At 43.3% G+C, this 15,139-nt stretch overlaps 1 protein-coding gene across 4 annotated transcripts in view; it reads left to right on the top strand.

Annotated features, from left to right (window-relative positions):
* Kcnip1 (potassium voltage-gated channel interacting protein 1) overlaps nt 1-15,139 on the top strand; it is a 380,756-nt gene that overhangs the window by 354,898 nt on the left and 10,719 nt on the right. For 2 of the 4 annotated variants that reach the window (XM_057774256.1, XM_057774252.1), the window contains 5 exons: nt 6,753-6,785; nt 11,845-11,969; nt 12,805-12,874; nt 12,996-13,066; nt 13,759-13,866. In XM_057774256.1, coding sequence (XP_057630239.1) covers nt 11,868-11,969; nt 12,805-12,874; nt 12,996-13,066; nt 13,759-13,866 — 351 coding nt within the window. In that variant the 5' untranslated portion in view covers nt 6,753-6,785; nt 11,845-11,867. The remainder of the gene's footprint in view (nt 1-6,752; nt 6,786-11,844; nt 11,970-12,804; nt 12,875-12,995; nt 13,067-13,758; nt 13,867-15,139) is intronic. The other 2 variants (XM_057774253.1, XM_057774254.1) reach the window with 1 other exon arrangement.

Raw genomic sequence — 15,139 nt, 5'->3', positions numbered from 1 at the left:
TTATACTAGGTTTCTACCTCACCCTGAAATAACCCCCTTTTCCAGTTGTCTCTTTCAGTACTCTCCTCTTCCATCACCCCAACTGATTCCTCATGTTTCCACTGCTACCAGTCCACCCAGGAAATCTATTTCCCCTTCCCAGGGAGATTCTTGCTTCTCCCTTTGGGCCATCCTTGCTACTTAACCTCTCTGGGTTTGTGGATTGTAGCATGGCTATCCTTTACTTTACAGCTAATATCCATTTATGAGTGAGTGCATACCATGTTTGTCATTTTAAGACAGGAATACCTTACTCAAAATGTTTTTTCAATAGTTCCATCTATTTGCCTGCAAATTTCATGATGTCATTGTTTTTAACAGCTGAGTGATACTCCATTGTGTAAATATATCACATTTTCTTAATCCATTCATTGGTTGAGGGACTTCTAGGTTGTTTCCAGGTTCTGGATACTACAAATAAAGCTGTTATGAATGAAGCTGAGAAAGTGTCCTTGTAGTATGATTGAGCATCCTTTGGGAACATGCCTAAGTTTGGTATAGCTGAGTCTTATGGTAGATCGATTTCCAGTTTTCTGAGAAAGCACCATATTGATTTCCAAAGTGGCTGTTCAAGTTTATACTCCCATCAGCAATGGAGAAGTGTTGCCCCTGTTCCAGATCCTCTCTAGCATGAGCTGTCACTTTTGTTTTTGATTTTGGCCATTCTGACAAATATAAAATAGAATCTCAGAGTAATTTTGATTTGTACTTCCCCGATGGCTAACGATGTTGAATATTTCTTTAAGTGCTTCTCAGCCAATTGAGAGTCTTCTGTTGAAAATTCTCTATTTAGATTTGTACCCCATTTTTAATTAGATTATTTGTTTTTATGTGTAATTTCTTGAGTTCTTTATATATTTTGGAAATTAGCCCTCTGTCAGATGTTGGGTTGGTGAAGATTTTTTCCCATTCTGTAGATTGTTGTTTTGTCCTGTTGACAGAGTTCTTTGCCTTGCTGAAGGTTTTCAGTTTCAGGAGGTCATAGTGTATGCAATATTGGTGTTCTGTTCAGGAAGTTGTTTCTTGTGCTATCAATGTGCTGTATATTGCCCGTAATTTGTTTAGGTATTCCCCTTTTATCCCTGATCGCTCCAGGACTTTTATCATGAAGGGGTGTTAGATTTTGTCAAAGGCTTTTCAACATCTAATGAGATGATCATGTGGGTTTTTTTTCTTTCAGTTTGTTTATATGGTGGGTTATATTGACAGATTTTCATATGTTTAACCATCCGGCATCTCTGGAATGAAGCTACTTGATTGTAGTGGATAATCTTTCTGATATGTTCTTGGATTTGGTTTGAAAGTATTTTATTGAATTTCTTACATCTATGTTCATGAGGGATATTGGTTTGTAATTTTTTTCTTTGTTGAGTCTTTGTGTGGTTTGGGTATCAGGATGACTCTGGCCTCATAAAATGAATTTGGTAATGTTCCTTCAATTTCTATTTTTTGGAATAATTTGAGGAATGTTGGTTAGCTCTTCTTTGAAAGTCTGGTAGAATTCTGCACTAAAACAATCTGGGCCTGGACTTATTTTGGTCAAGAGACTTTTAATAACTATTTCTATTTTTCTTAGGGGCTATAGATCTGTTTAAATTGTTTATATGATCTTGATTTAACTTTGGTAAGCGGTATCTATCAAGAAAATTGTCCATTTCTTTTAAATTTTCCAATTCCAATTTAAAGTTTTGGATTTCCTTGGTGTCTGTTGTTTTGTCCCCTTTCTCAAAAACTGCTGATTTTGTTAATTTGTCTATTCTTTCTGTGTTTTTAGTTAGTTTGGATAAAGTTTTATCTATCTTGTTGATTTTCTCAAAGAACCAACTCTTTGATTGATTCTTTGTATTGTTCTCTTTGTTTCTATTTTATTAATTTCAGTCCTCAGTTTGATTATTTCCTGCCATCTACTTCTCTTGGGTGTGTCTGCTTCTTTTTGTTCTAGAGCTTTCTGGTGTGCTGTTATGTCACTAGTATGAGATCTCCCCAAGCTCTTTTTACAGACACTTTGTGCTATGAACTTTCCTCTTAGCACTGCTCTCATTGTGTCCCATAAATTAGGGTATGTGCTCATTCATTTTCATTGAATTCTAGGAAGTCTTTATTTCTAACTTGACACAATAGTCATTCAGTAAAGAGTTGTTCAGTTTCCATGAGTTTGTAGGCTTTCTATTGTTTCTATTGTTGTTGAAATACAGCTTTAACCCACGGTGGTCTGATTGGATGCAGGGAGTTGTTTCAATTTTCTTGAGTCTGCTGAGACTTGCTTTGTGACCAAGTATGTGGTCAGTTTTGAAGAATGTTCCATGAGGTGTTGAGAAGAAAGTGTAAAAGAAGGCTGCTTGGTCATTTCCCAGCTTCCCAGACCTGAATAATCACTCAGAAACTATATTAATTACAACACAGTTTGGCCAATAGCTTAGGCATATTCCTAGCTAGCTCTTACATCTAAAATTAACCCATTTATATTAATCAATGTATGATTAATTAACTAATTAATTAAAACCATGAGACTATGGCCTACTGGTAAAGTTCTGAAGTCCTTCTGCTTTGGCAGATAAATGGTGTCTCATTAACTCTGCCTCCTCTCTATATATATCTCTTCCAGTCTGGCTATATCTGCCCTGCCATAGGCCAAAGCAGCTTATTTATTAACCAATGGTAATACAACATATTCATAGCATACAGAGGGGAAGCCGACATCTGGTGTAGGGAGGTCTTCTGTCTATGTGTTACTTTCATTGGTTAAATAAAGAGACTGCCTTGGCCTTTTGATAGGGCAGCCCTTAGGTGGGTGGAGTAGACAGAATAAAATTCTGGGAGGAAAAAGGTGACATACAGAGAGAGCTGCCCTGAAGTTGCCAGAGTCAGACATGCTGAATCTTTCCCGGTAAGCCACAACTGACCTCATGGTGCTACACAGATTACTAGATATGGGTTAAAGCAAGATGTGAGAGTTAGCAAAGAAGAGGCTAGATATAATGGGCCAGGCAGTATTTAAATGAATACAGTTTCTGTGTAATTATTTCGGGTGTAAGCTAGCTGGACGACAGGATGCAGCCTGTTCCTCATTACTACAGAGTGGCGCCCAACATGGGGCCCAAACCCATGACCCTGAGATTAAGAGTCTCGTGCTCTACCGACTGAGCTAGCCAAGCAGCTGGGAGCCAGGCGGTGGGATGTGGCCCACTTATTCTTTTGTGTTTAGTTTGAAATGTTCTGTGGATATCTGTTAGATCCATTTGGTTGATATCATTTGTTAGCCCCCATATTTCTCTGTCTAATTTTTGTCTGAATGACCTGTCTATTAGTGAGCATGGGGTAATGACATCTCTCACTATCAATGTGTGAGGATCAATGTGTGATTTAAGCTTTAGAAATGTTTCCTTTGCAAATATGGGTGCCCTGTATTTGTAGCATAAATGTTAAGATTTTAAATGCCATGTTGATGAATTTTTCCCTTGATGAGTATAAAATGTCCTTTCCCTCTCTTTTGATTAATTTTAGTTTAAAGACTATTTTGTTAAATATTAGAGTCATTATACAAACTTGTTTCTTGAGTCCATTTGTTTGGGAAATCTTTTTCCAATCTTTTACTCTGAAATAATATCTGTTTTTGATGTTGAGGTGTGTTTCTCATATGCAACAGAAGGATGGGTCTTGTTTTTGCATCCATTCTGTTACCAAGTGTCTTTTTTATTGGGGATTTGAGTCCATTGATGCTGAGGGATATTAATGACCAATGACTGTTAATTCCTCTTATTTTGGTGATGGTGGTGGTGGTAGTGTGTGTGTGTGTGTGTGTGTAAGAGAGAGAGTTTGTATGTGTGTATTTCCCTTCTTTTGATTTTGCTGGTGTGAAATTATTTATTTCCTGTGTTTTCATGTGTGTAGTTAACCTCCTTAGTTTTGAGTTTTCCTTCTAGCATCTTTTGTGGGCTGAATTTATAGATTAATACTATTTAAATTTGACTTTGTTATGGAATATCTTGTTTTCTCCATCTATGGTGACTGGAAGTTTTGTTGGGTATAGTAGTCCATGAGGGCATTTGTAGAGTCTACAGCATATCTGTCCAGCCCTTCAGACTTCTGGAGTTTCCATTGAGAAGGTGTGACTCTAATAGTTCTGCCTTTATATGTTACTTGGTATTTTTCACTTTTCCCCTTTAATATCCTTTTTCTGTATGTTTAGTATTTTGATTATTATGTGGTAAGGGGACTTTCCTTTCTGGTTCAATATATTTGGTGTTCTGTAAGCTTCTTGTGCTTTTATAGGCATTTTATTCTTTATGTTAGGAAAGTTTTCTTCTATGATTTTGTTGAAGATATTTTTTGGGCCTTTGGGCTGGGTATCTTCTTCTTCTATTCCTATTATTCTTAGGTTTGACCTTTCCATAGTGTCCAGAATTTCCTGAATGTTTTGTGTCAGGAACATTTTAGATTTAACATTTTCTTTGACCACTGTATCACTTTCTTCTATTATATGTTCCATGCCTGTGATTCTTTCTTGTATTCTGTTGGTGATCTTGTACCTGCAGTTCCTGTTCATTTACCTATAGTTTCCATCTCCAGAATTCCCTCAGTTTGTGTTTTCTACATCACTTCTATTTCCATTGTTAGGCCTTAAACAATTTGATTCTTTTCCTTCACCTGTTTGTGTTTTCCTGCATTTCTTTAAGGGATTTGTTCATTTCCTCTTAAAGAGCCTTAAGATTGGATATAAGGTCATTTTCTTGTGATTACATTATGTCGGAATATCCAGGACTTTCTGTAATAGAATCGGTGGCTCTGTTGATACCATATTGTCCTGGATGTCATTGATTGTATTCTTATGCTGGCCTCTAGTCATCTGGGTTTGGGTTATTATCAATTTAGGTGCTGATATCTGAGTACATCCTTGTTGGATGGATTTATTTTTGGATTTTTCCCCCTTGCTTCCTGTTTCCTCTCTGGTCTTCTGGCCTGAGTGCCCTGTGACTCTAGTGACCAGCAAGTCTTCTAGTCCAGTAGTATATCTCTTCCAGAGTTTTGGTGGCCTGCTTGGCCTCTGAGGTTCTGGATACTCGCTTTGTTTCTGTGATTCTGGGAACTGGTGTGGCCTCTGGGGTTCTGGATACTGGTGTGGTCTCTGGAGTTCCAGTTACTTGGGGCTCCTGGCGTTCCTAATACCCATGTGACCTCCAATAGAGAAGGAGTTGTCTCCCAAGTTTTGGGCTGGGATATGGAGCCCATGGGAGGAGATACTCTTGGGAACTGCTGGGCAGGCTCTGGAGTTCCTAGTACCGGCATGTCCTCCTATATGGTGAGAGTCCTCTGCCAGGCATTGAGGGCCAGAATATGAAGCCCAGGGAAGGGGGTGCTGTTGGGTACTGCTGGGTGGGGCTTAAGGGGTTTGGCAGGTGGTGGATGGTGTCTTACCTGGGGTAGCCTCTGGTATAGCAGGAGTCTTCTGTCAGCAGGTTGTAGGCCAGGACTGAAGAATTAAAAATTTAAATACAGTCCTCTAGAACTGGTGAGATGGCTCAAGGGATAAAGCTACTTATCATCAAACTTGACAACCTGAGTTTGATCTCTGGGATTCACATGGTGGAAAGAAAAAAAAAACAACTGTACAAGTTGTTCTCTGACTTACACATATGTACCATGATGTTTACACAAGCACATATATACACAAACATACACACACTCAAATTCCACTAACCAAAGTGATCAAAGGGTCAAATACATCCAGTAAAAATGAACTTCTCCCACAGACACAGATTAGGAGGTGATGGAAACCCAGCTCTCTGTTATTACCACTCTTGGGAACAACATGGACAGAAACCATTCCAGTCTGGGCTCGTGGGGGCAGAGGAACTAAAACACACTGGGGATGAGGACTGGACTGTCTGACACACCTTTGGTCAATGGTGCTAGCAAGACAGAAGACAGTTCAAATGGGAGCCCACAGAGGAAAGCAAGACTGACCAGCATACAGACCTGAAAAAGCCAGCAGGAGGGAGCTAGACTCCCCCAGCTCACCTGCCATGGGGGATTTTTCTCCAGTGTTTCATACACAGCAGTCAAAGATTTAACCTGCATCCACTCTGTCACATACCCCAATACTCCAATTCTTAAAGTCAATAATATTTTTTCTTTTCTACATCTGAGTTGCTTATCACACTCAAGAAAGGAGAGAAGCCAAGTTGTGTAGCTTGTAAGCTCTATGAGTGCAGGAAACAGAATTGTAATCATTCGATGTGTGGTGATAGATGTTTCACCAATAGTTGTCGAAGAAATCAATCACCCTACAAGACCCATAGCTTAATCACAAAGAAGAGCGAGGTAATGGGGCCTTCTCGTCGTGGAGAGTGTCTTAAAAGCCACTCTTCAACCAAACCTGTGTGTACTTCCAAGAAGCCATCCACATCTGTGCATCCTCTACCACGTGCCATCCCATCTCTCTTCAGGCTGCATGACTGCATGGCTCAGAGCATGCTGGATGAGCCCTGCTGGTAGCGTGGGCACTGGGAGGTGGCCCAATGCTCGTGCCTGTTCTCACTGTGGGAAAGGGATGGGAAATCCAGACTCTGCTCTGATGATGAGAGAGATCCCTTGCATAGGTCAAGCTGGATGGTGACCAGAACTTCCTCAAAGTGCCTGTTCAATGACAATAAAATTTTGTTATGCTTTTTAAATGAATGGATTTGGTAAAATGTTTTCTTACTTTTTCCTAGACATCGCCTGGTGGTATTACCAGTATCAGAGAGGTAAAAAATAATAATAATAATAAGTCTGCACTAACTTGATTGTCTCAGTTACATTACTTGGAAAGGAAGAACTTCTCTATCTCCTGCAACTAGCTTCCTTATTCACCAGATTTGTGTGTTCCTTGTTAGCAAACTCGGTCTGTGTAGAAACAGCTAGGAATGTTCTCTTAGGGTTGAGGCTTAAGAAAACCCTGTTCCTTCTAAGAGACTCCTATTTTTCCCTTCCATGGTAATTGAATGTCTATTAAATAAAGCTCAGAGCTGAATTATCGCTTAAGTATATTAACTGTTTAGAACAAATGATCTGAATTTCTCTGTTCTCCTCCCCTCCCCCAACATGGTCCAGACCTCCAATCGAATCAGCATTTTCTGAAGCAGGTTTTCTTTATCTGTTTTTATTCTATTATTTAGTTGCTAATATCTACTTCAAGTTCTTTGTGGAAAAAGTGGAATGCTTAAATAAAGAATAACAGCAGGTGGTGAAGAGGTTAAGCAAGCCTGCATGAAGTTCCAGATTCAATGGTCTCCAAGTCACGCGGGCGGTTTAATGGCAGGAAAAAGAGCCTGAGGTGAAGATGGGCAGTGGTGGCACACGCCTTTAATCCCAGAACTCGGCGGGCAGAGACAGGCGAATCTCTGTGAATTCAGGGCCAGAGTGGTCTACAGAATAAGTTACAAGACAGCCAGAGATACCCTGTATCAAACTACAGAAAGAAAGGGAAGGAAGGAAGGAAGGAAGGAAGGAAGGAAGGAAGGAAGGAAGGAAGGAAGGAAGGAAGGAAGGAAGGAAGGAAGGAAGGAAGGAAGGAAGGAAGGATTCGAAGTGAATGGCAGGGCTCCTGGTGACTCTACTTAACCAGCGTGTCCAGTCCCTGCTTGGCTCTAGCAGATGACGCCCTGGTGAGAATATCAGGATCAAGATTTTCGAGGTGAAATAAGAAGAAATACAAACTTTGTCATGGATTTCTTGTCTCCAATGCGTTTTAAATGTATTTTATCTGTTTCATATAAAATATGAGCTTCTATGGATTTCTTACAAACAAAACCTATCTTTGGACTACATTCAAAGTAAAGACCACTATTTTGTAGCCTTGGAAATGGAATGGAGTGAATGGGTGGGTATAAAGTACAACCCAGATCCCCACCCCCCGCCAAACACACACACACACACACACACACACACACTGGAGAAACTGTATTCTAAGCAAGAGAGGAAATGGCCATATTTTAGGCCATGGCCTTCGTCATCAGCCAGAGAAGATATTCACTGCCAGATGTGCCCCAGATGTGGGTCTTCATTGCTCAGTTTGGAGAGATGATTTGTGCAAAGGAGTGACATTTGTTAGCAACAGGGGAACCTCCAGGCTGATCACAAACCAGCTGATATTCTGTGCTCCAGTGGAGTAGAAGCCACTGTGGGGATATATCCAATCCGATGGCAGCCCAATCCAATTGTGGAGTCCTAAACTGGCTGGAATCGAGGTCCAGCTTATTTACTGTTGTCCTAAGCGACCCAAGCCTCAGTCAAAAGGAGTTAGTGACAGAGCTTGGGAAAGATCGTCAATAGAAGACCTTCGCGTGGACTCTGTTTATTTAAAAGATACAGAACTCACTGGAGATTTAGGGGTCCTTGATACAATGCATTTTTTTCTAAGAGGGTCTAAAGTTTTCATCCATCCTATATCCAGAACCACCCCCCAAACCCTAACGTATTAAAACCGTTTACTCTGACTCACACCTGTGCTGTCTGGGATTCTCCGTAGTAGCAGCCTTTACAATCATCCTTCCGGCTCACACTCGCCCCCAGTGGCAGACATTCATCGCTTTGTGAGCCATTTGTAGTTAGAAAATCACCTTCTCCATTAAGTCTCCATGTGACTTCTAAATGTCAGGCAGGGAGGGCACCAGACCCCCTCACCCCCAACCAAAAATGAAGTCACATGAGAGCAGTGAACAGTTCTACTAGAACATTACAAAGAGAAGATGACTCTCATGATCTCTATCAAGCAAATTTCCATAGCGTTAACCACAAGATTAGTTTTGATTCCAACTCAGTCTGACTTAATAATTAGCTCATCATTCTCTTTAATAATGAAAATAATACAGCGAGCAGCACATAGGATTGAAGACTCACAAAGCACAAAAGTGGTAAGGAGGCTCCCTGGGTGTTAATTCTGCTTTTCCCGAACCAGGGAACTGGGCCTGTGTCCCCTCTCTAATGGTTCTGCCTAGAGACATCCAGAGACTCCCTGACTGCCTACAGAAGAGATGTGAAAATTGCCCCTCTAAAGCTCCCCGTGCACATATGTACAGTGGCCCAGAACAAAAGGCTACAGGTGGTATGAAAGAGAGGAATGTCCAAATGCGGGCAGGTCTAGACAGCTGCAAAAGCTGTGGACAAGTTAAATTGTTTTCCCGTCAAAGGCCGTGACTCATGGGGGTCACAGCAACACAGGTTTGCCAAGGCTAAAGTCCATCTCACACCAAACACAGCACTGCCTCTCGGTGTTTTACCTCCAAAGTGTTTCACAGAGGTTTTGCTTGCATTTATGCATATACTGGACTGTTACGTAAGTTACATTTTTACTTGATGGTTTAAGCCCCTAGTATCCATAGGTGGCTACTTCTCTACATCTTGAGCCTCAATGACCAGAGTTTCTCCTGTCATGGATGTGGCCAAGACTGATTATTAGTGAAGGACAAAACCAGAAAGCCAAAGTTTGGCCATCAGCAACTGAGTATCCACAGCCTGCAGAATCTCTTTAATCTGGAACTCAGTCCTGCCTCCCAGACAGCGAGCCCATCATTGGTTAATAAGGAATGACGTCATCTTAATAAAGGCAGATTAATAGTTGCCGTCTCCATAATTAGCACTTTTTAAGCAAGATAATGAGAAGTGAGTGCTGGTTCTGAGTTGAAAAAAAAATTCCTTTAATTGCCTACAAAGAAATTCCCTAAGCTTATAAGGAATCCAGAGCCATGGGGAGATTACACACACACACACACACACACACACGCACACACATACACATACACACACAGAGACAGAGACTTTATTCTGGGTCAGATGAATCTTGCAGAAGACACTGTAACATCAAATCTTTTCTTTCTAAAATATAGTTTTCTATTTTAATATATATTTGGGTTTTTTTTTTCAAGACTGTGTTTCTCTGTAGCTTTGGAGTCTATCCTGGAACTAGCTCTTGTAGACCAGGCTGGCCTTAAACTCACAGAGATCCGCCTGCCTCTGCCTCCCGAGTGCTGGGATTAAAAGCGTGCACCACCACTGCCCAGCCCTTATTTATATTTTAATATAATTTTGTTGATTCCTCTTCCTGAGGCTACCAGTGAGTCACTAAGGGGTAGTATGTGGAGGCTGTTATAAACCTCTAGAGCCCCTTCGGAAGTTTCTTCAGATACACATTGCTAGAGATACACGCATTTTTGTGCTAGGACTAACCTGTAACCAATTTCTTAGGATGAGTTGGAGATCTCCAGAGGCCCCTAGGAGCTTTCCGCATTACACTTCTGGGGACCTCCCCTTTCCACTGGCCCTTTGACTTGCACAGAAACCTCCTGCATTCAGGAAGTTAGTCCTTAACTCACTAGCAAACCTAACAATAATTAAAGGTTCTGTAAGCATTATGAGGAAATTGGCCACTTGCCATGATGTAACATAAACAGAGAATCTTATTTATATTGAATCATTCTCTGCCTCCATCCCAGAAGGATTAGGAGATGTGTGTCGCCCAGCACGTAAGAAAGATAACAATTAGCTCCGCTGCCACTTTATTGGAGCTTTCCTCTGACATCCATTACCGCTGCGACCCTGCGCAAGACAGAAATGTTGATGGATTTGTTTTGTGTTGGGATTTAAGTATCAAAGGAGAACGTGACAACAGCAGAGAAAATCTGGCACAGAGCTCCCGACCCTGATTACAGAGTACCTGCACTCATTGCTCCTGCCCACCCTGTTCCGCCATGCAAACCAGCCCGCCTCCTCTCTGACTTAGCCTAGGGCAGCCTGGTGGGCGTGTTCCCAGCAGCCTGCCCAACTCACCCTTGTCTTCACCAGGCGGAAGTTGGAACTGTTCAATATATGGATTCGCTGATGTCTGCGTGACGGTAGCAGGCAGAGGAGGGCAGGCAGATGGTCAATGATCCTTGGCTGGAATAAATTTACGGAAAGCATTCCGGCAGGGCCCAGGGGAAAGCAGGCATCCCTGCGTGAGGCGAAACCCCTGGAAGGGTGAACTTTGACCCGCTTTGAGGGAAGATGAGTAGACTCAGCCGACAGGCCCTTGGTAAACAATGTACCATTAGACCCTATTTCAGCGCACACGGTGTTAGACCCCATTTCACTGCACACACCATTAGACCCCCACTTCAGTGCACATGTTGGAAGTTGAACCCCTACTATCCACGACCGTTTGTAGAGCCTTTCAAACACCCTGGAAAGGAAACCTTTATTTCTACAAAGGCACACAAATTGAAGTCACTTCCCTAGTACTTAAGGACGTCTAGAAGATGTTATAAAACAATACCCTGTAAAATATATTCAGATTCTTTAAAGTCGTATTTAACATACCATAATTTGAACGTCCTAAGTCTCCCTAGAATCTCCCTTGCTAGCTCACATGATGAAAATGTGTCCTTTTTAAAAATAGGTCTGATTTGTTCCCCCTTACTATGTGGAAGCTTTCGTTCTTCTCTGTTGCCTGTATCTCTACACAGAAAGCAGGGTCAGTGGGCATTAATTTGAATATGCAAAGAAGGCAGCTTGAAAAAGAAGTTTTTGTGTGGATGTGTTTGCACACTTCTACCCTCGTCTCCCAATCTGAGACTCTGATGCTCCCTCCCCTTGGTGCCTGTCACCCCTACAGTAACACAGTGCACAGACTGTGAAATGGTGAATGGCTGGGGAGTGGGGTTCAAGGCCCAGGAACCCCTGCAGTGTGACCCGGCCCAACCCCAAGTCTCACTTCCCAGCATCAGCTCAGACCATGGTGTGACAGAGACCAAGGAGGCCCTGCTCTGATGCCACCCCCTCTGCTTCCAGACAAGATCGAGGATGAACTAGAGATGACCATGGTTTGCCACCGGCCTGAGGGACTGGAACAGCTTGAGGCCCAGACGAACTTCACCAAGAGGGAGCTGCAAGTCCTTTACCGAGGATTCAAAAATGTAAGACCCCCCAGAGGCTCTGAGGCCTGGTGTGATTTCCCGCAGAGCAAAGCTCTTTTGGTGCCGATGGAGTCCCTTGTGTGCAGAGGTTCAAGGAGGCCACAACTATGAACCCGCACCTGGGAAGAAAGAAAACTTACAGGAGGACCAGGTCTCAGGAGACAGGAACCTCACCCCTGCACAGAGATGCCACATGGTGGGGTGATCTCAGAGAAGCCCTCCCAGCCCAGGTGCTGACCTTAGCTTGACACTCACAATTTACCCTCTGTTGGGTGTCCCAACAGTGAAGGGACTGAGCTCTACTGATTTGTGCCAGCGAGGTCCACGAAGGGTGGTATAGCAGCCTGAATATCGCTGGGTTCATGTCTCTGAAAGTTAGTCCAGTGGGACCAGATTTGCTTCTCCAGCTGCCGGAAGCTTCTTTTTCTGTGAGTCACACAGACAGCCAGGTTCTTAGCAAAGGAGCATGGGAGAAAGAAAGTCCAAAGCTGACAACACAGAAGTCCGTAAGTGTGTATGAGATCTTAGGCTTCCTTGGACAGAGTCACAAAACTTAGAACAGGCTTAACCAGGACCCAAACCTAGACCTTTAGGACTCTAAAGACAAGACTCTCTCAGAACAGTACCTATGCTGTGATGACGTCCCCTCTCTTACAGAGTTGCTTTTCATGGTGGGGTTACCTCCCAGGTCCCCCTGGAGACACCCAGTAGTAGTACACAGCTCTTTGCCCAGGCTCTGCCCATGAGAGGGCGTGGGGGGGGAACTTGTCCAGGCTCTACCCCCCAGTATAGACTCCCAGACCCTTCCCACTCACTCGCTCTCCGCTCCACGCAGGAGTGCCCCAGTGGCGTGGTCAATGAAGAAACATTCAAGCAGATCTACGCGCAGTTTTTCCCTCATGGAGGTGAGTAGATCCTTGGGAAATAACCTCCCAGTATCCTCCCCAATGATCAGCCTTCCCTTCCTCTCAGTATCCCATTCTCTCCCCCCCACCCCACTCACCTGCTTTTCCCTCTTCTTTGCAGATGCCAGCACGTATGCCCATTACCTCTTCAATGCCTTCGACACCACCCAGACAGGCTCTGTGAAGTTCGAGGTACAGTCTGGGTGTCTCTTGGTTGCTCATTGCCTCTTGCCCCAAATTTGGGAATCCTGGAGGAAATAGTTAATTATTCAGTTAAGACTTTACTCATTTAACAAACATGGCCTGAGGACGGAGAGGAGACTTCCCCTGCCCTCTAGATGCTGGAAGTGGTTTATGGAGACAACTTAAAAGCTCTCTTGCACTCCGCAGGCTGGGTGGTAGCCTCTGGAGCTAGCATTTTGCATTTATTAACTTGTTTAACTTTTATAATAGCTCTACAAAGTGGGAGTTATATTATCATTGTACAGAAGAAGAAAATAAGGCAGAAGCCAAGTAGGTTTTCCAAGGTCAAAAAGAGAGTAAGTGGCCAAGGGGGGTTAGGGGTTTTGAACACAGTCAGTATGTTTCTTCAGCCTGGCTCAAAGCCACTGGAACACAACCATTGCAGCCACAGGTTAGGATCAACACAGAAAGCAGAATTAACAGCCTTGGGGGTGTCCACACATACAAAAGTGGCATCAGAAACTGCAGTATGGGGAACGGATGACGGACGTTTTTTGCTGGCATTGCCCATTTCCACTGATGGGAGGGTGTGGGAGGCACCATTTTGTAAAAGCACCATAGTCTAACCTGGAGGTGAAGCTTCTCTCCAGCCACGCGGTGGCTCAGGGATTAACTTTTGTTCTCGCCTTTCCATTTCTTAGGACTTCGTGACGGCTCTGTCTATTTTACTGAGAGGGACAGTCCATGAAAAGCTAAGGTGGACATTTAATTTGTATGACATCAATAAAGACGGCTACATAAACAAAGAGGTGAGTGCCCAGAATAGAACAGAGAAGAGAGTTCTTTAAGGCATAGGTGACAACCATCAGATCTCATTACCCACAGCCCAGCCCGTTCCGTCTAATAAAACCACAGAAGGGGAAGACGGGGGAGGGGTAGGCAGCTGTCTCAAAAAAAATAATAATAATAAAAGAAAAATTCCAGAGAATTTCAGAATCACCGCTTGGCTCTTAGAGCCCCAGTACATGTGTTTAGCCAGTGAGTCACTTATCTGTCACTCAAGTCACCTGGATATCTGCTGTAAACTGATGTGCTTTTGGGGCTTGACGTTAACATCTGGGACATTCTGCTGAGCTCCTATATCTCAGGCATAATGCATAGAGCTGTGGAGATCGTCTCTAAGCTTGCTCTTGGCTCTGCAAGGCTCTCCTCTCAGAGTTTATACACAGTCAAGTTCCCTATCCACTCAGCCATGGGGGTCCAACACAGATCTAAGAACTCATTCAGTTCTGGGTGCTGGAGACCCAACAGTGAGAAATTAGGTCAGGCCTGACTGCCGTGGGATGGTGTGGTGGCGCAAATGAATGTAGACAGATTATATAGATATATACAGCTTTAATAAGGAAATAAACTTACAGGACCAAAGGTTCCCGCGGTGTACCGGAAAAGCGGAGCAAAAGAAAAGGGCTGCTGGGCTCACGCCCGGCAGATTTATCCGTAAACATTAGCCCGAGGCGAACACGCCCCCAATGGGTGGGGCTATGTCCCTACAGGATGGCGCAATGGGAGGAACAAAAGCAGCAAAAAGGGCAGGTAGGGGTAGCAAGGGCCTCTCTAGGGTGCATTGCCAGGCCAGGGCCAATCACCCGCAAAAGCCTGGGAAAGTGTCCCAGGCAAAAGTCAGAGCCACTTGAGGGGTTCTCAAGGAAAGTGGAGTTCCATGCACCCTCCAAACAGAAAAGAAGCTTGCTGTTGGCTGCAAGCTGGGGTATGAAGTAAAGCCCGACGGGCTCATAATGAAGCCTGAAGGTTGTCGGACTCAGACACTGGAAGATTGGGGTAGACAGCCCACTTTGCCTACTGAGGGCTGCTGGTGTGCAGCAGAGGTTTTGAGACACACTAGTACTAAAGGTGGTTCAAAGTCAGCAGGAAAATTTAAATAGCTTCCTGTCACTAAGAGAAATAAAATTCACACAAAAAACTCAGGAAAAGTTTCAGCTCCTCAGAGAGCTTTCTGGTGACTTCTAAGAGAAACCCTACAAAGCTGAGGCAGAAGGAGCTTTCCAACTTCTTTTATTTTTC

The sequence above is a fragment of the Chionomys nivalis genome, chromosome 7, assembly GCF_950005125.1.
Source record: "Chionomys nivalis chromosome 7, mChiNiv1.1, whole genome shotgun sequence".
Taxonomy (NCBI): Eukaryota; Metazoa; Chordata; class Mammalia; order Rodentia; family Cricetidae; genus Chionomys; species Chionomys nivalis.
The sequence above is the reverse complement of the archived record's forward strand: the minus strand, read 5'-3'. Positions and strand labels throughout refer to the sequence as shown.